At 45.5% G+C, this 20,292-nt stretch overlaps 1 protein-coding gene and 12 non-coding genes across 13 annotated transcripts; 5 read left to right on the top strand and 8 right to left on the bottom strand.

Annotated features, from left to right (window-relative positions):
- Nucleotides 1–109: 109 nt before the first annotated feature.
- LOC128022761 (uncharacterized) lies at nucleotides 110–5,132 on the bottom strand. Its single transcript, XM_052610554.1, has 10 exons — nucleotides 4,986–5,132; nucleotides 4,725–4,805; nucleotides 4,493–4,603; nucleotides 4,308–4,385; nucleotides 3,991–4,185; nucleotides 3,434–3,903; nucleotides 2,996–3,323; nucleotides 2,063–2,864; nucleotides 1,730–1,939; nucleotides 110–1,401 (listed from the first exon to the last, which is right to left on the bottom strand). Exons 1-10 carry the CDS (start codon nucleotides 5,130–5,132, stop codon nucleotides 110–112), a joined length of 3,714 nt encoding a protein of 1,237 aa, XP_052466514.1.
- Nucleotides 5,133–7,891: 2,759 nt separating this feature from the next.
- trnar-acg (transfer RNA arginine (anticodon ACG)) lies at nucleotides 7,892–7,964 on the bottom strand. Its single transcript has one exon. It is a non-coding gene; the product is annotated as a tRNA-Arg (tRNA).
- A 162-nt stretch (nucleotides 7,965–8,126) lies between these two features.
- On the top strand, nucleotides 8,127–8,198 carry trnae-cuc (transfer RNA glutamic acid (anticodon CUC)). Its single transcript has one exon. It is a non-coding gene; the product is annotated as a tRNA-Glu (tRNA).
- Nucleotides 8,199–8,594: 396 nt separating this feature from the next.
- trnae-uuc (transfer RNA glutamic acid (anticodon UUC)) lies at nucleotides 8,595–8,666 on the bottom strand. The gene has a single exon. It is a non-coding gene; the product is annotated as a tRNA-Glu (tRNA).
- Nucleotides 8,667–9,882: 1,216 nt separating this feature from the next.
- On the bottom strand, nucleotides 9,883–9,955 carry trnar-acg (transfer RNA arginine (anticodon ACG)). Its single transcript has one exon. It is a non-coding gene; the product is annotated as a tRNA-Arg (tRNA).
- A 210-nt stretch (nucleotides 9,956–10,165) lies between these two features.
- Nucleotides 10,166–10,237, top strand: trnae-cuc (transfer RNA glutamic acid (anticodon CUC)). Its single transcript has one exon. It is a non-coding gene; the product is annotated as a tRNA-Glu (tRNA).
- Nucleotides 10,238–10,633: 396 nt separating this feature from the next.
- trnae-uuc (transfer RNA glutamic acid (anticodon UUC)) lies at nucleotides 10,634–10,705 on the bottom strand. Its single transcript has one exon. It is a non-coding gene; the product is annotated as a tRNA-Glu (tRNA).
- Nucleotides 10,706–13,850: 3,145 nt separating this feature from the next.
- trnar-acg (transfer RNA arginine (anticodon ACG)) lies at nucleotides 13,851–13,923 on the bottom strand. Its single transcript has one exon. It is a non-coding gene; the product is annotated as a tRNA-Arg (tRNA).
- Nucleotides 13,924–14,093: 170 nt separating this feature from the next.
- trnae-cuc (transfer RNA glutamic acid (anticodon CUC)) lies at nucleotides 14,094–14,165 on the top strand. Its single transcript has one exon. It is a non-coding gene; the product is annotated as a tRNA-Glu (tRNA).
- Nucleotides 14,166–16,116: 1,951 nt separating this feature from the next.
- Nucleotides 16,117–16,188, top strand: trnae-cuc (transfer RNA glutamic acid (anticodon CUC)). Its single transcript has one exon. It is a non-coding gene; the product is annotated as a tRNA-Glu (tRNA).
- Nucleotides 16,189–17,705: 1,517 nt separating this feature from the next.
- Nucleotides 17,706–17,778, bottom strand: trnar-acg (transfer RNA arginine (anticodon ACG)). The gene has a single exon. It is a non-coding gene; the product is annotated as a tRNA-Arg (tRNA).
- Nucleotides 17,779–19,744: 1,966 nt separating this feature from the next.
- Nucleotides 19,745–19,817, bottom strand: trnar-acg (transfer RNA arginine (anticodon ACG)). The gene has a single exon. It is a non-coding gene; the product is annotated as a tRNA-Arg (tRNA).
- Nucleotides 19,818–20,011: 194 nt separating this feature from the next.
- On the top strand, nucleotides 20,012–20,083 carry trnae-cuc (transfer RNA glutamic acid (anticodon CUC)). The gene has a single exon. It is a non-coding gene; the product is annotated as a tRNA-Glu (tRNA).
- Nucleotides 20,084–20,292: the final 209 nt, after the last annotated feature.

The following is a 20,292-nucleotide window of genomic DNA, read 5'->3' as shown; positions in this document are numbered from 1 at the left end:
CACCCGGTCCATTCCAGGAATGCAGTGTTCGTCAACAGCCTGGAAATATATAACTGTTGGTTAGGTATTTACATGCTGTTAAGTAAGTTTACTGCTTAATGGCAGATAACTAAATGAGTGACAATTCGTATAGAAAAGGAAATTTTACCATTGCTGAGGGCACTGGTGTATCTAAAGGATCCTGGACACTGGGTACTGGTGCAGCTGAAGGAGCCCGGACTCTGAGCAGTGGTGGAGCCTGGACACTGGGCAGTGGTGGAGTCTGGACACTGGGCAGTGGTGCAGCTACACTGGGCACTGGTGCAGCTGAAGGAGCCCGGACTCTGAGCAGTGGTGGAGCCTGGACACTGGGCAGTGGTGGAGTCTGGACACTGGGCAGTGGTGCAGCTACACTGGGCACTGGTGCAGCTGAAGGAGCCCGGACTCTGAGCAGTGGTGGAGCCTGGACACTGGGCAGTGGTGGAGTCTGGACACTGGGCAGTGGTGCAGCTACACTGGGCACTGGTGCAGCTGAAGGAGCCCGGACTCTGAGCAGTGGTGGAGCCTGGACACTGGGCAGTGGTGGAGTCTGGACACTGGGCAGTGGTGGAGTCTGGACACTGGGCAGTGGTGCAGCTACACTGGGCACTGGTGCAGCTGAAGGAGCCCGGACTCTGAGCAGTGGTGGAGCCTGGACACTGGGCAGTGGTGGAGTCTGGACACTGGGCAGTGGTGCAGCTACACTGGGCACTGGTGCAGCTGAAGGAGCCCGGACTCTGAGCAGTGGTGGAGCCTGGACACTGGGCACTGGTGCAGCTGAAGGAGCCCGGACTCTGAACAATGGTGGAGCCTGGACACTGAGCAGTGATGCAGCTACACTGGGCACTGGTGCAGTTGAAGGAGCCCGGACTCTGAGCAGTGGTGGAGCCTGGACACTGGGCAGTGGTGGAGTCTGGACACTGGGCAGTGGTGGAGTCTGGACACTGGGCAGTGGTGGAGTCTGGACACTGGGCAATGGTGGAGTCTGGACACTGGGCAGTGGTGGAGTCTGGACACTGGGCAGTGGTGGAGTCTGGACACTGGGCAATGGTGGAGTCTGGACACTGGGCAGTGGTGGAGTCTGGACAATGGGCAGTGGTGGAATTTTGACACTGGGCAGTGGTGCAGCTGTAGGAGCCTGGACACTGGGAACTGGTGCAGCTGGTAGAACTGGTGGACCTGAAAGGACTAAGTCATCTGATGCCACAAGATTTGCCACTGTGGCTTCCTCTCCAAAGAAATCAATGAAACCCTCATCCTTTTCCACTTGCTCCTCCACATCTATCTCCTCCAGCAATTGAGAGGTCCTATCAGAGGTAGGGCACATGTCCTCCAGGGGCTGACTATTCTGCCTCAACAAGTACTGTACTCCAATGAGCTCCCCTGAGGAAATATTTGTAACAGGAAACATTTTTAATGGAAATTATGCAGAAAGGTTTATTTAGAAATGCAGTAAATATTTTGTTGTCCACTTCTGTATGAACAATATATATCTAATTCAGAGGGTATCATAAAAAGACAGGATTACTCTATATTCTACTATGTATTTTATTTTCTGCCCTGAAACCTAGAACACAGAATAATGTATAAATATTCTGGTAGTATAATTTTTCTCTGATATGTCAAAATTACATTATTATTGTCCAAAAGCACTTGTAATTTTACCAAAAACATGCTACATCATGAGCTGCATTTATCAAAATATTTTTACCTGTGTATACTGCAGGTGGAGTGAAGCTAGGGACCAATTTCCTGCCATACAACTTATTGTAGTTCTCATTGACAGAGTAAACCAGCTCCCCTGTGTAAGAGCGCAGAGTTGAACCTCCATCTGCAACAGCAGCTTCAGCCCGGTCCTGATTCCAGCGTAATAAACCTTCCAGGAGATAAATCTGGAAGTTCAGGCTGTTTGCGCTGTTCCCTAGAAAAAGAAATAGAAAGCCAAATATTGCTTTGAGAAAATGCAAAACATAAAATTTAATCTGCAAATATCTTGATAAACAGGAATTAGTGGCAAAATGTGGTATATTCTGACATGACAAACCTGGAATAAATCTGTTTAGGTGGCAGTGAAATGATTCCAGGGATGTGGAGCCTCTGGCACAACGATAAGTTTTTAGAACCACCCCACCCTTGCTTGTAGTTCCAGTTTCAGTATAGAGCGGCACATTTGGAGGGTCTTGGATACAGGTGATGTGCCGCCTCTGGACATTCCAGATGTGCTGCATTCTCACACTGTCAAGTAGAGGAACACCAAGAGCATCATTCCCCTTGCCACCCATGAGCTCTCTGATGAGCATATCAAGGAGGCGGAAAGTGGTTTCTTCTCCCCGTGTTCTCCTCCTGCAGTGCTGGAGCAGCTCAGCTTTAGTTAAATGATGGTCCAGTTCTGCCTCCGACAGAGTAGGCCAGCCCTGTTGGATGAGTTGCTCCCTTTTGGCCTGTCTCAGCAGAGTGAGATCCCCTGCATCCCACTCAAAAATACAGGATGACAGCCTTGCCATAAAAGTAGGGTACAACTGGTGGGCGTCAGTGGTGCACCCTACTGCCAGACTTCGCATAAAATGCCAAATGTCTAGGCGGACGATGACATCTGGCCAGCCGCTGAACCGCCTCTTCAATTTAGTCTCTCCCACTTTCTTGCAACAATCACAGTCCACATAAATGATAGTGGGAGGATCAACACCAGCACTCCGGTATCGCTCCATGAGCCCTGCAGCCATGAGGTCTAACCCAGCCCCTTCATTCGCAGTCAGGACACTCATCAGCACCTGACCTATCTCATTGCCCACTGAGGTAAGCCACTGTGCTGTGCCTTTCGCAGGCCCGCTCAACTTCTTGGTGATCTGAAAGAAACAATAAGCATAGCAAATAATACAACATGCATCCAAATCAGTTACACTGAAAAAAATAAAGCTCTCTTGGTCTAACAATACATTATAGATAAGGGTACAGTCAATTAAGCAGCTTATCTGACCTTCTTAGTTGAATCCATTTTTAAGATTGATCCATACGTGGATGTTATGCTGGCCTTTATGTGATCGAGCCTGTTGAGAATGTCCTGACTATATACAGTGAGGAGCCATTTGTAGCTGGGTACTGAAGCAAGTGGTGGTGGCTCCTGGAAGTGCAGCGGATGCAGGCCACGATTATCAAAAAAGGCCACACACTCTGATGTGTACCGAAGCGCACGTTTCAACCACTCCTCACTGTGGTTCTCTCTCAGCTGGCCGATGATCCTCACTGGGCCATTCCCCATGCCCCTCTCACGCAGCAAGCGAAGAACCCGAATGTCACAGGCATACCTTGGAAAAAAGCATTCATTTAAGTATCTTATTATAAGGTATCTAATTATTGTAGGAAATATTTATCAGAAAGGGTAGAACATAAGTGAAAATGACTGCAAAATAATTACTTGCGTGTGAGGATGACCCTGAATTCAGATCGATGGGCCAGGTCCAACTGCTGCAGCACAGCTTGACTCCAGGACAGATAGCTGGTTCTACACCTGGTGCAGATCAGGGTCTCTGTCACCAGGTTGTAGTATCTGTCAATGTCTAACACCTGTCGTACCCTCCTGTGCAGTCCACCACCACACAGCTGTTGCCTGGCACAGGCAGGGTTAGTACACTGGAGCCGCACCTTCCACAGCTTATATGGCATCCAGAGCAAGAGACGCTGTGAAAAAAACCTATCAGGTGTTGGAGCTTGGTGGTACAACAGGGCTGGTGGTGGGGGGTGATACCACAACTGTAGGTTTTCACGCAGCTCCAGCTTTCCCTTTGCACCAACCCTAAAAAGTGCTTCTGACACCCACTTCTGGTCTTGCTGTGGCATTGTCTGTGGCCACAGAAGGGGGAGATCTTCTGGCTGAGATGAGACCTGCTGATATTATAAAAAACACTGGTTTAAATAAAAGCTAAGAGAGCATTAAATGATGAAGACATGTATATATTTTGAATGAGATCTTACTGGGCTCCTCACAACAGTATTCTCAGAAACAGTTGATGGCGTTGCTGTTTTTTTGATGCGTTGTGAACTCTGAGGTGGAGGAAGGAAGAAGGAAGAGGAGGACTGGATGACGGGCTGATGAGGTTTGGGGGATGGAGGAGGATGAGGATCAGAGGGTGGACATGAAACTGTAGCTGAACTGGAGTGCTCTAACATCTGTGGAGTCAAACATTATGAATAATTTATTAAGGGGATTGCCATGTTTTTAATACATTAAAATTACATAGTGATAAAGTCATGATGACATTATAAAAGTCTTGATGTCTTTTAATATTAACCTGAGAGGTTTTCCTCTGGGTGCTCAAATTAGGTTTTGCTGCTGCCACATGTGAGCCTCCAAACCTTGACTTTTCAAACTAAAAAGATTTGTCATGGTTAGTGATAACAAAACCCTAACACTATAGTTAAAGGTTGAGATGTTTCAGTATCTGCAGTGATGCATGCAATAGTGTGGTCTGCTTACCATTGACAATGTCAGTTTAGGTCTCTTTGCAGGACATGACACATCGCTGACAGAGGGTGTGCTTTGGGCCGGGGTGCTCTGTGATGCTTCCCCTGTGACTGGTGGATGAACCTGTGACACATGCATAAAGTACAAAACAGTCTTCCTAATGTGATTTTAGATATAAAGACACATTGATGTTGCAAACACATCTATCTATTTATGCAACTTGAACCAGGCTAATTGAAGTTACCTTGTGAAAGCCACAAATACATGTCTGAGCTTCCTTCAGAAGAGTGGTCTGTCCCCTCATTTGCAGAGGGCACTTTTCTATCTGTGAACATGAATTATACCTCTGACACTGGATCTCAAAACAGCAATAAGTCATCATAATTATATCAATATAACATTGTATTTACATGTAATTACTTAACCATACACATAAATAAAAATACCACAATGTATTGTCAAAAAAGTTTGTTAGTTTGCCCATGAATCTAGCTGCATAACTTACCTTCTGATACATCTCATGCCATCGTTTTTGTCGGGGAGAAGGTCTATTCCCCTGTGTAGATGGCCAAACTCCTGTTTGGGCAAAAATCTCCAGACGCGCAAGCCATTCAGCATTACTCATGCCTTTGTGAGACTTAGCTGAAGCCATGTCGTTGCCTGAAACACTACATAACACGTTACACTAACTGCCATTGTAGCCTGTAGCATTTACCCTCCTGTTGTGTTCATTTCATGATAGCTAGTTGTGTTCCTGGTCCAGAACGACCGCCATATTATAGCAGATTATAAGTTCATTATAATACACATATTATCTTACATATAACATGTTGTGATTTATTTATTTATTATTTAATGCCATGTCAGCAGCAGGGGCTATATTCATGCCAAGAGGAAACATTTCAATTGCACAATTCAGTCATATATATAATGTCAAAACAATTATATAACATTTATATATATATATATATATATATATATATATATATATATATATATATATATATATATATATATATATATATATATATATATATATATATATATATATATATATATATATATATATATATGTTTGTATGTATGTGTGTATGTTTGTACAAATATAAAAAAATACATATAATAAGATTATAACAAGAATAAAAGTATAAGAACAATTACATAGAGTCTTAACAAGTTGTGATAGATCTTTCTATTATGGCTGTATGTCTCAATGACCTAGGCTCATACAACACGTTTATGAGTATAAATAAATAAATAAATATATAGCATTATGGATTAATTTGACTAAAACAAATACTCAGATTAAACATATTGTGGTCTTTCAACTGTGTCCATGTGATAAGGGCATGAACCTGAATGTATAAACTTATCCATTCACTTCTTTTGACTGGTCATAACATATGTACAAACATATAACATACGTGTAAAAGTTAAACAAAACATTAACATTTTCCAAATTTATTTTGTGTGTTCAAATGCCGCATTTGGAAAAAGCTGTGGAACCTTATTACAATTAAATAAAAAGCATTTTTTTTTTCATTGAGAAAACTTGTTAATCGGTTAAATTCGACATATTTACAGTTACGTTAGCTCCGGTCGTAATAGTATTTACACATCAGTGACAGTTGACGTTACGTAGTATCAAGCGGTAATCATAGGCTAATTTACATGGCCAATCTTGCTATTCCTAAAGAACAAAAATCCTAAACCATTTCATTCATATCAAGATATAAATAACATACATGAGCGGAATGTAAATAATTTAACGTTACCTGAGCGGAGATTACATGCAATTGGCGAGGACGTGCGTGATTGGTGTATGAGAAATAGACCTTGCCATTTCATTGGACGCGGAAAAATAGAGATCGCAACGTGATTGATTTATAAAAGATAGAAGTCGTAAGGTGATTGGTTTTTAAAAGATAGAAGTCGTAACGTGATTGGTTTTCAAAAGATAGAGGTCGTAACGTGATTGGTTTTCAAAAGATAGAGGTCATAACGTGATTGGTTTTTAAAAGATAGAAGTCGGCATACTATTGGATTAATTTTACAGACTTGTGGTTGTCAGGTACCGCCATCGAAGGGGCTAAGGGCTAGTCAGAACCTCGACATATCAGGGTTCTGTAGCTCTACTGCTGGCCAAAAAGTAAAAAAAAAAAAACCAGGAATCCTAACCGCTAGACCATATGGGATCTGGACACTTTAAACTGGCCATGGGCTTCTGGGGCACTTTCCATACATGTGGTCAGCGTGGGCGCAGGACCTTGTAGTGGCCTGTTGCTTTAGTTCTGTGACTGTAACAATATGATAATAATTTGGCAAAACAAGAATTATCCAAAAGGACGGTTTTCTGAATTATATAGTGTTGTATGCATTCAGGGAATCTGTTTTTTCACTCAACCCGGGGGTTCAGTGTATTTGGGCAGATTCCTGTGATTGCAGAATTGATTCCTCAAACTGGTAATTAAGCTCTTGTCCAAGTGAAAATACTCGTGTCATCCATTTGAAAACACACACGGCAACCTTTATCTAGAGGAAAAACTGGAGTCAACCCCTGGCTGCGTACAAGAAAACCAGGAATCCTAACTGCTAGACCATATGGGAACTGGCCAGCTTTAACTGGCCACAAGCTTGTGGGCCACTTTCCATAAATGTGGCCAGTGTGGGCGCAGGGTCTTGTAGTGGCCTGTTGCTTTTGGTGTGTGACTGTAACAATGTGATAATAATTTGGCAATACAAGAATCATCCGAAGGGACGGTTTACTGAAATATATAGTGTTGCATGCATTCAAGGGACATGTTTGTTGACTCACACATGGTTCAGTTTTTTGGCCAGAATCCTGTGATTGCTGAATTTATACCTCGAACTGGTAATTAAGGTCTTGTCCAGGTGAAAATACTTGTGTCATGCATCTGAAAACACACATGGCAACCGTTATCTAGAGGAAAAACTGCCTATCGTCGGTCTGTCAAGGTACAAAACTGACATGTTGTGAGGTTAATAATGAAAGTGAGACCAATTTTTAATATGCTGATTATTCGCTCGTTCAGTTTAATGCAGATTACAAATTATTCTCAATGTCCAGGTGGCAATTAGTGATAAGGCTTCAAAATGGCAAGCCTGTGACATCAAAACCACATGGCATTGCACCCTTCAAAGTAGTAAAGCGGTTACAGAGTAGCGATGAAATTGTTCTTTCTAGAATCAACTGGCCCACCAGCCTGCATTTTGTGAGACGAATGGCAATACCAAAGCATGTCCGTGTCTCCCCTAGACATCGGAATGGGTGTGCAGAATGTGCCTTTTTTTGGAAAAAATAGAAGAATGCCTAGAGAGTTGCCTTTTCTTTTGGACTTTGGAGAAAAAAAACACAACAACAAAATAAGCCGGAGAAAAACAAGCACAGAGCGAGCCAGCCAGGAGTCGAACCTAGAATCTTCTGATCCGTAGTCAGACGCGTTATCCATTGCGCCACTGGCCCACCATTAGTAAAGACCCCCGATTGTTACAGACTTGTTGGTTTTCGATGTGACGGTGGCAAGCATTGATGTCTGCTCATTCTCACCTTGTTATCAGGAGAACAGACTACCAGCCCTCCAGCCCACCAGCCCACCAGCCCACGAGCCCTCCAGCCCACCATCCATCCCTGGTGGTCTAGTGGTTAGGATTCGGCGCTCTCACCGCCGCGGCCCGGGTTCGATTCCCGGTCAGGGAAAGCTCTTTTGCCTTCCAATTGTGGACTGCGAATTCAAGCTCTGCTGACAGCTGTGAGAAAGCCAGCTCCAAGCCAAAACATTGGTGGGAACATGAAAAAAACACCTCCTTCGAGCCGGAGTTGAACCAGCGACCTAAGGATGGCCAACACTCCAACCTACAGTCCTCCGCTCTACCAGCTGAGCTATCGAAGGGGCTAAGGGCTAGTCAGAACCTCGACATATCAGGGTTCTGTAGCTCTACTGCTGGCCAAAAAGTCACTTCTGGTGCAGGAAGATTTGCTGGATCAGAACCTCGACATATCAGGGTTCTGTAGCTCTACTGCTGGCCAAAAAGTCACTTCTGGTGCAGGAAGATTTGCTGGATTTTTGAGGAGGGAAGCAAAAAGGAGCATGCATTCCCATACCGGGAGTTGAACCCGGGCCGCCTGGGTGAAAACCAGGAATCCTAACCGCTAGACCATATGGGATTTGGACACTTTAAACTGGCCATGGGCTTCTGGCGCACTTTCCATACATGTGGTCAGCGTGGGCGCAGGACCTTGTAGTGGCCTGTTGCTTTAGTTCTGTGACTGTAACAATGTGATAATAATTTGGCAAAACAAGAATTATCCAAAAGGACGGTTTTCTGAATTATATAGTGTTGTATGCATTCAGGGAATCTGTTTTTTCACTCAACCCGGGGGTTCAGTGTATTTGGGCAGATTCCTGTGATTGCAGAATTGATTCCTCAAACTGGTAATTAAGCTCTTGTCCAAGTGAAAATACTCGTGTCATCCATTTGAAAACACACACGGCAACCTTTATCTAGAGGAAAAACTGGAGTCAACCCCTGGCTGCGTACGAGAAAACCAGGAATCCTAACTGCTAGACCATATGGGAACTGGCCAGCTTTAACTGGCCACAAGCTTGTGGGCCACTTTCCATAAATGTGGCCAGTGTGGGCGCAGGGTTTTGTAGTGGCCTGTTGCTTTTGGTGTGTGACTGTAACAATGTGATAATAATTTGGCAATACAAGAATCATCCGAAGGGACGGTTTACTGAAATATATAGTGTTGCATGCATTCAAGGGACATGTTTGTTGACTCACACATGGTTCAGTTTTTTGGCCAGAATCCTGTGATTGCTGAATTTATACCTCGAACTGGTAATTAAGGTCTTGTCCAGGTGAAAATACTTGTGTCATGCATCTGAAAACACACATGGCAACCGTTATCTAGAGGAAAAACTGCCTATCGTCGGTCTGTCAAGGTACAAAACTGACATGTTGTGAGGTTAATAATGAAAGTGAGACCAATTTTTAATATGCTGATTATTCGCTCGTTCAGTTTAATGCAGATTACAAATTATTCTCAATGTCCAGGTGGCAATTAGTGATAAGGCTTCAAAATGGCAAGCCTGTGACATCAAAACCACATGGCATTGCACCCTTCAAAGTAGTAAAGCGGTTACAGAGTAGCGATGAAATTGTTCATTCTAGAATCAACTGGCCCACCAGCCTGCATTTTGTGAGACGAATGGCAATACCAAAGCATGTCCGTGTCTCCCCTAGACATCGGAATGGGTGTGCAGAATGTGCCTTTTTTTGGAAAAAATAGAAGAATGCCTAGAGAGTTGCCTTTTGTTTTGGACTTTGGAGAAAAAAAACACAACAACAAAATAAGCCGGAGAAAAACAAGCACAGAGCGAGCCAGCCAGGAGTCGAACCTAGAATCTTCTGATCCGTAGTCAGACGCGTTATCCATTGCGCCACTGGCCCACCATTAGTAAAGACCCCCGATTGTTACAGACTTGTTGGTTTTCGATGTGACAGTGGCAAGCATTGATGTCTGCTCATTCTCACCTTGTTATCAGGAGAACAGACTACCAGCCCTCAAGCCCACCAGCCCACCAGCCCACGAGCCATCCAGCCCTCCTGCCCACCAGCCCACGAGCCCTCCAGCCCACGAGCCCTCCAGCCCACCATCCCTCCCTGGTGGTCTAGTGGTTAGGATTCGGCGCTCTCACCGCCGCGGCCCGGGTTCGATTCCCGGTCAGGGAAAGCTCTTTTGCCTTCCAATTGTGGACTGCGAATTCAAGCTCTGCTGACAGCTGTGAGAAAGCCATCTCCAAGCCAAAACATTGGTGGGAACATGAAAAAAACACCTCCTTCGAGCCGGAGTTGAACCAGCGACCTAAGGATGGCCAACACTCCAAACTACAGTCCTCCGCTCTACCAGCTGAGCTATCGAAGGGGCTAAGGGCTAGTCAGAACCTCGACATATCAGGGTTCTGTAGCTCTACTGCTGGCCAAAAAGTCACTTCTGGTGCAGGAAGATTTGCTGGATCAGAACCTCAATATATCAGGGTTCTGTAGCTCTACTGCTGGCCAAAAAGTCACTTCTGGTGCAGGAAGATTTGCTGGATTTTTGAGGAGGGAAGCAAAAAGGAGCATGCATTCCCATACCGGGAGTTGAACCCGGGCCGCCTGGGTGAAAACCAGGAATCCTAACCGCTAGACCATATGGGATTTGGACACTTTAAACTGGCCATGGGCTTCTGGCGCACTTTCCATACATGTGGTCAGCGTGGGCGCAGGACCTTGTAGTGGCCTGTTGCTTTAGTTCTGTGACTGTAACAATGTGATAATAATTTGGCAACACAAGAATTATGCAAAAGGACGGTTTTCTGAATTATATAGTGTTGTATGCATTCAGGGAATCTGTTTTTTCACTCAACCCGGGGGTTCAGTGTATTTGGGCAGATTCCTGTGATTGCAGAATTGATTCCTCAAACTGGTAATTAAGCTCTTGTCCAAGTGAAAATACTCGTGTCATCCATTTGAAAACACACACGGCAACCTTTATCTAGAGGAAAAACTGGAGTCAACCCCTGGCTGCGTACGAGAAAACCAGGAATCCTAACTGCTAGACCATATGGGAACTGGCCAGCTTTAACTGGCCACAAGCTTGTGGGCCACTTTCCATAAATGTGGCCAGTGTGGGCGCAGGGTTTTGTAGTGGCCTGTTGCTTTTGGTGTGTGACTGTAACAATGTGATAATAATTTGGCAATACAAGAATCATCCGAAGGGACGGTTTACTGAAATATATAGTGTTGCATGCATTCAAGGGACATGTTTGTTGACTCACACATGGTTCAGTTTTTTGGCCAGAATCCTGTGATTGCTGAATTTATACCTCGAACTGGTAATTAAGGTCTTGTCCAGGTGAAAATACTTGTGTCATGCATCTGAAAACACACATGGCAACCGTTATCTAGAGGAAAAACTGCCTATCGTCGGTCTGTCAAGGTACAAAACTGACATGTTGTGAGGTTAATAATGAAAGTGAGACCAATTTTTAATATGCTGATTATTCGCTCGTTCAGTTTAATGCAGATTACAAATTATTCTCAATGTCCAGGTGGCAATTAGTGATAAGGCTTCAAAATGGCAAGCCTGTGACATCAAAACCACATGGCATTGCACCCTTCAAAGTAGTAAAGCGGTTACAGAGTAGCGATGAAATTGTTCATTCTAGAATCAACTGGCCCACCAGCCTGCATTTTGTGAGACGAATGGCAATACCAAAGCATGTCCGTGTCTCCCCTAGACATCGGAATGGGTGTGCAGAATGTGCCTTTTTTTGGAAAAAATAGAAGAATGCCTAGAGAGTTGCCTTTTCTTTTGGACTTTGGAGAAAAAAAACACAACAACAAAATAAGCCGGAGAAAAACAAGCACAGAGCGAGCCAGCCAGGAGTCGAACCTAGAATCTTCTGATCCGTAGTCAGATGCGTTATCCATTGCGCCACTGGCCCACCAAAAGTAAAGACCCCCGATTGTTACAGACTTGTTGGTTTTCGATGTGACGGTGGCAAGCATTGATGTCTGCTCATTCTCACCTTGTTATCAGGAGAACAGACTACCAGCCCTCCAGCCCTCCAGCCCTCCATCCCACCAGCCCAGCAGCCCACGAGCCCTCCAGCCCACCATCCCTCCCTGGTGGTCTAGTGGTTAGGATTCGGCGCTCTCACCGCAGCGGCCCGGGTTCGATTCCCGGTCAGGGAAAGCTCTTTTGCCTTCCAATTGTGGACTGCGAATTCAAGCTCTGCTGACAGCTGTGAGAAAGCCAGCTCCAAGCCAAAACATTGGTGGGAACATGAAAAAAAACACCTCCTTCGAGCCGGAGTTGAACCAGCGACCTAAGGATGGCCAACACTCCAACCTACAGTCCTCCGCTCTACCAGCTGAGCTATCGAAGGGGCTAAGGGCTAGTCAGAACCTCGACATATCAGGGTTCTGTAGCTCTACTGCTGGCCAAAAAGTCACTTCTGGTGCAGGAAGATTTGCTGGATTTTTGAGGAGGGAAGCAAAAAGGAGCATGCATTCCCATACCGGGAGTTGAACCCGGGCCGCCTGGGTGAAAACCAGGAATCCTAACTGCTAGACCATATGGGATCTGGACACTTTAAACTGGCCATGGGCTTCTGGGGCACTTTCCATACATGTGGTCAGCGTGGGCGCAGGACCTTGTAGTGGCCTGTTGCTTTAGTTCTGTGACTGTAACAATATGATAATAATTTGGCAAAACAAGAATTATCCAAAAGGACGGTTTTCTGAATTATATAGTGTTGTATGCATTCAGGGAATCTGTTTTTTCACTCAACCCGGGGGTTCAGTGTATTTGGGCAGATTCCTGTGATTGCAGAATTGATTCCTCAAACTGGTAATTAAGCTCTTGTCCAAGTGAAAATACTCGTGTCATCCATTTGAAAACACACACGGCAACCTTTATCTAGAGGAAAAACTGGAGTCAACCCCTGGCTGCGTACAAGAAAACCAGGAATCCTAACTGCTAGACCATATGGGAACTGGCCAGCTTTAACTGGCCACAAGCTTGTGGGCCACTTTCCATAAATGTGGCCAGTGTGGGCGCAGGGTCTTGTAGTGGCCTGTTGCTTTTGGTGTGTGACTGTAACAATGTGATAATAATTTGGCAATACAAGAATCATCCGAAGGGACGGTTTACTGAAATATATAGTGTTGCATGCATTCAAGGGACATGTTTGTTGACTCACACATGGTTCAGTTTTTTGGCCAGAATCCTGTGATTGCTGAATTTATACCTCGAACTGGTAATTAAGGTCTTGTCCAGGTGAAAATACTTGTGTCATGCATCTGAAAACACACATGGCAACCGTTATCTAGAGGAAAAACTGCCTATCGTCGGTCTGTCAAGGTACAAAACTGACATGTTGTGAGGTTAATAATGAAAGTGAGACCAATTTTTAATATGCTGATTATTCGCTCGTTCAGTTTAATGCAGATTACAAATTATTCTCAATGTCCAGGTGGCAATTAGTGATAAGGCTTCAAAATGGCAAGCCTGTGACATCAAAACCACATGGCATTGCACCCTTCAAAGTAGTAAAGCGGTTACAGAGTAGCGATGAAATTGTTCTTTCTAGAATCAACTGGCCCACCAGCCTGCATTTTGTGAGACGAATGGCAATACCAAAGCATGTCCGTGTCTCCCCTAGACATCGGAATGGGTGTGCAGAATGTGCCTTTTTTTGGAAAAAATAGAAGAATGCCTAGAGAGTTGCCTTTTCTTTTGGACTTTGGAGAAAAAAAACACAACAACAAAATAAGCCGGAGAAAAACAAGCACAGAGCGAGCCAGCCAGGAGTCGAACCTAGAATCTTCTGATCCGTAGTCAGACGCGTTATCCATTGCGCCACTGGCCCACCATTAGTAAAGACCCCCGATTGTTACAGACTTGTTGGTTTTCGATGTGACGGTGGCAAGCATTGATGTCTGCTCATTCTCACCTTGTTATCAGGAGAACAGACTACCAGCCCTCCAGCCCACCAGCCCACCAGCCCACGAGCCCACGAGCCCTCCAGCCCACCATCCATCCCTGGTGGTCTAGTGGTTAGGATTCGGCGCTCTCACCGCCGCGGCCCGGGTTCGATTCCCGGTCAGGGAAAGCTCTTTTGCCTTCCAATTGTGGACTGCGAATTCAAGCTCTGCTGACAGCTGTGAGAAAGCCAGCTCCAAGCCAAAACATTGGTGGGAACATGAAAAAAACACCTCCTTCGAGCCGGAGTTGAACCAGCGACCTAAGGATGGCCAACACTCCAACCTACAGTCCTCCGCTCTACCAGCTGAGCTATCGAAGGGGCTAAGGGCTAGTCAGAACCTCGACATATCAGGGTTCTGTAGCTCTACTGCTGGCCAAAAAGTCACTTCTGGTGCAGGAAGATTTGCTGGATCAGAACCTCGACATATCAGGGTTCTGTAGCTCTACTGCTGGCCAAAAAGTCACTTCTGGTGCAGGAAGATTTGCTGGATTTTTGAGGAGGGAAGCAAAAAGGAGCATGCATTCCCATACCGGGAGTTGAACCTGGGCCACCTGGGTGAAAACCAGGAATCCTAACCGCTAGACCATATGGGATTTGGACACTTTAAACTGGCCATGGGCTTCTGGCGCACTTTCCATACATGTGGTCAGCGTGGGCGCAGGACCTTGTAGTGGCCTGTTGCTTTAGTTCTGTGACTGTAACAATGTGATAATAATTTGGCAAAACAAGAATTATCCAAAAGGACGGTTTTCTGAATTATATAGTGTTGTATGCATTCAGGGAATCTGTTTTTTCACTCAACCCGGGGGTTCAGTGTATTTGGGCAGATTCCTGTGATTGCAGAATTGATTCCTCAAACTGGTAATTAAGCTCTTGTCCAAGTGAAAATACTCGTGTCATCCATTTGAAAACACACACGGCAACCTTTATCTAGAGGAAAAACTGGAGTCAACCCCTGGCTGCGTACGAGAAAACCAGGAATCCTAACTGCTAGACCATATGGGAACTGGCCAGCTTTAACTGGCCACAAGCTTGTGGGCCACTTTCCATAAATGTGGCCAGTGTGGGCGCAGGGTTTTGTAGTGGCCTGTTGCTTTTGGTGTGTGACTGTAACAATGTGATAATAATTTGGCAATACAAGAATCATCCGAAGGGACGGTTTACTGAAATATATAGTGTTGCATGCATTCAAGGGACATGTTTGTTGACTCACACATGGTTCAGTTTTTTGGCCAGAATCCTGTGATTGCTGAATTTATACCTCGAACTGGTAATTAAGGTCTTGTCCAGGTGAAAATACTTGTGTCATGCATCTGAAAACACACATGGCAACCGTTATCTAGAGGAAAAACTGCCTATCGTCGGTCTGTCAAGGTACAAAACTGACATGTTGTGAGGTTAATAATGAAAGTGAGACCAATTTTTAATATGCTGATTATTCGCTCGTTCAGTTTAATGCAGATTACAAATTATTCTCAATGTCCAGGCGGCAATTAGTGATAAGGCTTCAAAATGGCAAGCCTGTGACATCAAAACCACATGGCATTGCACCCTTCAAAGTAGTAAAGCGGCTACAGAGTAGCGATGAAATTGTTCATTCTAGAATCAACTGGCCCACCAGCCAGCATTTTGTGAGATGAATGGCAATACCAAAGCATGTCCGTGTCTCCCCTAGACATCGGAATGGGTGTGCAGAATGTGCCTTTTTTTGGAAAAAATAGAAGAATGCCTAGAGAGTTGCCTTTTCTTTTGGACTTTGGAGAAAAAAAACACAACAACAAAATAAGCCGGAGAAAAACAAGCACAGAGCAAGCCAGCCAGGAGTCGAACCTAGAATCTTCTGATCCGTAGTCAGACGCGTTATCCATTGCGCCACTGGCCCACCATTAGTAAAGACCCCCGATTGTTACAGACTTGTTGGTTTTCGATGTGACGGTGGCAAGCATTGATGTCTGCTCATTCTCACCTTGTTATCAGGAGAACAGACTACCAGCCCTGCAGCCCACCAGCCCACCAGCCCACGAGCCCTCCAGCCCTCCTGCCCACCAGCCCACGAGCCCTCCAGCCCACCATCCATCCCTGGTGGTCTAGTGGTTAGGATTCGGCGCTCTCACCGCCGCGGCCCGGGTTCGATTCCCGGTCAGGGAAAGCTCTTTTGCCTTCCAATTGTGGACTGCGAATTCAAGCTCTGCTGACAGCTGTGAGAAAGCCAGCTCCAAGCCAAAACATTGGTGGGAACATGAAAAAAACACCTCCTTCGAGCCGGAGTTGAACCAGCGACCTAAGGATGGCCAACACTCCAACCTACAGTCCTCCGCTCTACCAGCTGAGCTATCGAAGGGGCTAAGGGCTAGTCAGAACCTCGAAATATCAGGGTTCTGTAGCTCTACTGCTGGCCAAAAAGTAAAAAAAAAAAAACCAGGAATCCTAACCGCTAGACCATATGGGATCTGGACACTTTAAACTGGCCATGGGCTTCTGGCGCACTTTCCATACATGTGGTCAGCGTGGGCGCAGGACCTTGTAGTGGCCTGTTGCTTTAGTTCTGTGACTGTAACAATGTGATAATAATTTGGCAAAACAAGAATTATCCAAAAGGACGGTTTTCTGAATTATATAGTGTTGTATGCATTCAGGGAATCTGTTTTTTCACTCAACCCGGGGGTTCGGTGTATTTGGGCAGATTCCTGTGATTGCAGAATTGATTCCTCAAACTGGTAATTAAGCTCTTGTCCAAGTGAAAATACTCGTGTCATCCATTTGAAAACACACACGGCAACCTTTATCTAGAGGAAAAACTGGAGTCAACCCCTGGCTGCGTACAAGAAAACCAGGAATCCTAACTGCTAGACCATATGGGAACTGGCCAGCTTTAACTGGCCACAAGCTTGTGGGCCACTTTCCATAAATGTGGCCAGTGTGGGCGCAGGGTTTTGTAGTGGCCTGTTGCTTTTGGTGTGTGACTGTAACAATGTGATAATAATTTGGCAATACAAGAATCATCCGAAGGGACGGTTTACTGAAATATATAGTGTTGCATGCATTCAAGGGACATGTTTGTTGACTCACACAAGGTTCAGTTTTTTGGCCAGAATCCTGTGATTGCTGAATTTGTACCTCGAACTGGTAATTAAGGTCTTGTCCAGGTGAAAATACTTGTGTCATGCATCTGAAAACACACATGGCAACCGTTATCTAGAGGAAAAACTGCCTATCGTCGGTCTGTCAAGGTACAAAACTGACATGTTGTGAGGTTAATAATGAAAGTGAGACCAATTTTTAATATGCTGATTATTCGCTCGTTCAGTTTAATGCAGATTACAAATTATTCTCAATGTCCAGGTGGCAATTAGTGATAAGGCTTCAAAATGGCAAGCCTGTGACATCAAAACCACATGGCATTGCACCCTTCAAAGTAGTAAAGCGGTTACAGAGTAGCGATGAAATTGTTCATTCTAGAATCAACTGGCCCACCAGCCTGCATTTTGTGAGACGAATGGCAATACCAAAGCATGTCCGTGTCTCCCCTAGACATCGGAATGGGTGTGCAGAATGTGCCTTTTTTTGGAAAAAATAGAAGAATGCCTAGAGAGTTGCCTTTTGTTTTGGACTTTGGAGAAAAAAAACACAACAACAAAATAAGCCGGAGAAAAACAAGCACAGAGCGAGCCAGCCAGGAGTCGAACCTAGAATCTTCTGATCCGTAGTCAGACGCGTTATCCATTGCGCCACTGGCCCACCATTAGTAAAGACCCCCGATTGTTACAGACTTGTTGGTTTTCGATGTGACAGTGGCAAGCATTGATGTCTGCTCATTCTCACCTTGTTATCAGGAGAACAGACTACCAGCCCTCCAGCCCACCAGCCCACCAGCCCACGAGCCCTCCAGCCCTCCTGCCCACCAGCCCACGAGCCCTCCAGCCCACGAGCCCTCCAGCCCACCATCCCTCCCTGGTGGTCTAGTGGTTAGTATTCGGCGCTCTCACCGCCGCGGCCCGGGTTCGATTCCCGGTCAGGGAAAGCTCTTTTGCCTTCCAATTGTGGACTGCGAATTCAAGCTCTGCTGACAGCTGTGAGAAAGCCATCTCCAAGCCAAAACATTGGTGGGAACATGAAAAAAACACCTCCTTCGAGCCGGAGTTGAACCAGCGACCTAAGGATGGCCAACACTCCAACCTACAGTCCTCCGCTCTACCAGCTGAGCTATCGAAGGGGCTAAGGGCTAGTCAGAACCTCGACATATCAGGGTTCTGTAGCTCTACTGCTGGCCAAAAAGTCACTTCTGGTGCAGGAAGATTTGCTGGATCAGAACCTCGACATATCAGGGTTCTGTAGCTCTACTGCTGGCCAAAAAGTCACTTCTGGTGCAGGAAGATTTGCTGGATTTTTGAGGAGGGAAGCAAAAAGGAGCATGCATTCCTATACCGGGAGTTGAACCCGGGCCGCCTGGGTGAAAACCAGGAATCCTAACCGCTAGACCATATGGGATCTGGACACTTTAAACTGGCCATGGGCTTCTGGCGCACTTTCCATACATGTGGTCAGCGTGGGTGCAGGACCTTGTAGTGGCCTGTTGCTTTAGTTCTGTGACTGTAACAATGTGATAATAATTTGGCAAAACAAGAATTATCCAAAATGACGGTTTTCTGAATTATATAGTGTTGTATGCATTCAGGGAATCTGTTTTTTCACTCAACCCGGGGGTTCAGTGTATTTGGGCAGATTCCTGTGATTGCAGAATTGATTCCTCAAACTGGTAATTAAGCTCTTGTCCAAGTGAAAATACTCGTGTCATCCATTTGAAAACACACACGGCAACCTTTATCTAGAGGAAAAACTGGAGTCAACCCCTGGCTGCGTACGAGAAAACCAGGAATCCTAACTGCTAGACCATATGGGAACTGGCCAGCTTTAACTGGCCACAAGCTTGTGGGCCACTTTCCATAAATGTGGCCAGTGTGGGCGCAGGGTTTTGTAGTGGCCTGTTGCTTTTGGTGTGTGCCTGTAACAATGTGATAATAATTTGGCAATACAAGAATCATCCGAAGGGACGGTTTACTGAAATATATAGTGTTGCATGCATTCAAGGGACATGTTTGTTGACTCACACATGGTTCAGTTTTTTGGCCAGAATCCTGTGATTGCTGAATTTATACCTCGAACTGGTAATTAAGGTCTTGTCCAGGTGAAAATACTTGTGTCATGCATCTGAAAACACACATGGCAACCGTTATCTAGAGGAAAAACTGCCTATCGTCGGTCTGTCAAGGTACAAAACTGACATGTTGTGAGGTTAATAATGAAAGTGAGACCAATTTTTAATATGCTGATTATTCGCTCGTTCAGTTTAATGCAGATTACAAATTATTCTCAATGTCCAGGTGGCAATTAGTGATAAGGCTTCAAAATGGCAAGCCTGTGACATCAAAACCACATGGCATTGCACCCTTCAAAGTAGTAAAGCGGTTACAGAGTAGCGATGAAATTGTTCATTCTAGAATCAACTGGCCCACCAGCCAGCATTTTGTGAGATGAATGGCAATACCAAAGCATGTCCGTGTCTCCCCTAGACATCGGAATGGGTGTGCAGAATGTGCCTTTTTTTGGAAAAAATAGAAGAATGCCTAGAGAGTTGCCTTTTCTTTTGGACTTTGGAGAAAAAAAACACAACAACAAAATAAGCCGGAGAAAAACAAGCACAGAGCGAGCCAGCCAGGAGTCGAACCTAGAATCTTCTGATCCGTAGTCAGACGCGTTATCCATTGCGCCACTGGCCCACCATTAGTAAAGACCCCCGATTGTTACAGACTTGTTGGTTTTCGATGTGACGGTGGCAAGCATTGATGTCTGCTCATTCTCACCTTGTTATCAGGAGAACAGACTACCAGCCCTCCAGCCCACCAGCCCACCAGCCCACGAGCCCTCCAGCCCTCCTGCCCACCAGCCCACCAGCCCTCCAGCCCACCATCCATCCCTGGTGGTCTAGTGGTTAGGATTCGGCGCTCTCACCGCCGCGGCCCGGGTTCGATTCCCGGTCAGGGAAAGCTCTTTTGCCTTCCAATTGTGGACTGCGAATTCAAGCTCTGCTGACAGCTGTGAGAAAGCCAGCTCCAAGCCAAAACATTAGTGGGAACATGAAAAAAACACCTCCTTCGAGCCGGAGTTGAACCAGCGACCTAAGGATGGCCAACACTCCAACCTACAGTCCTCCGCTCTACCAGCTGAGCTATCGAAGGGTCTAAGGGCTAGTCA

The sequence above is a fragment of the Carassius gibelio genome, chromosome A11, assembly GCF_023724105.1.
Source record: "Carassius gibelio isolate Cgi1373 ecotype wild population from Czech Republic chromosome A11, carGib1.2-hapl.c, whole genome shotgun sequence".
NCBI lineage: Eukaryota > Metazoa > Chordata > Actinopteri > Cypriniformes > Cyprinidae > Carassius > Carassius gibelio.
Note: the sequence above shows the minus strand (reverse complement) of the source record. Positions and strands in the feature narration are given on the sequence as shown.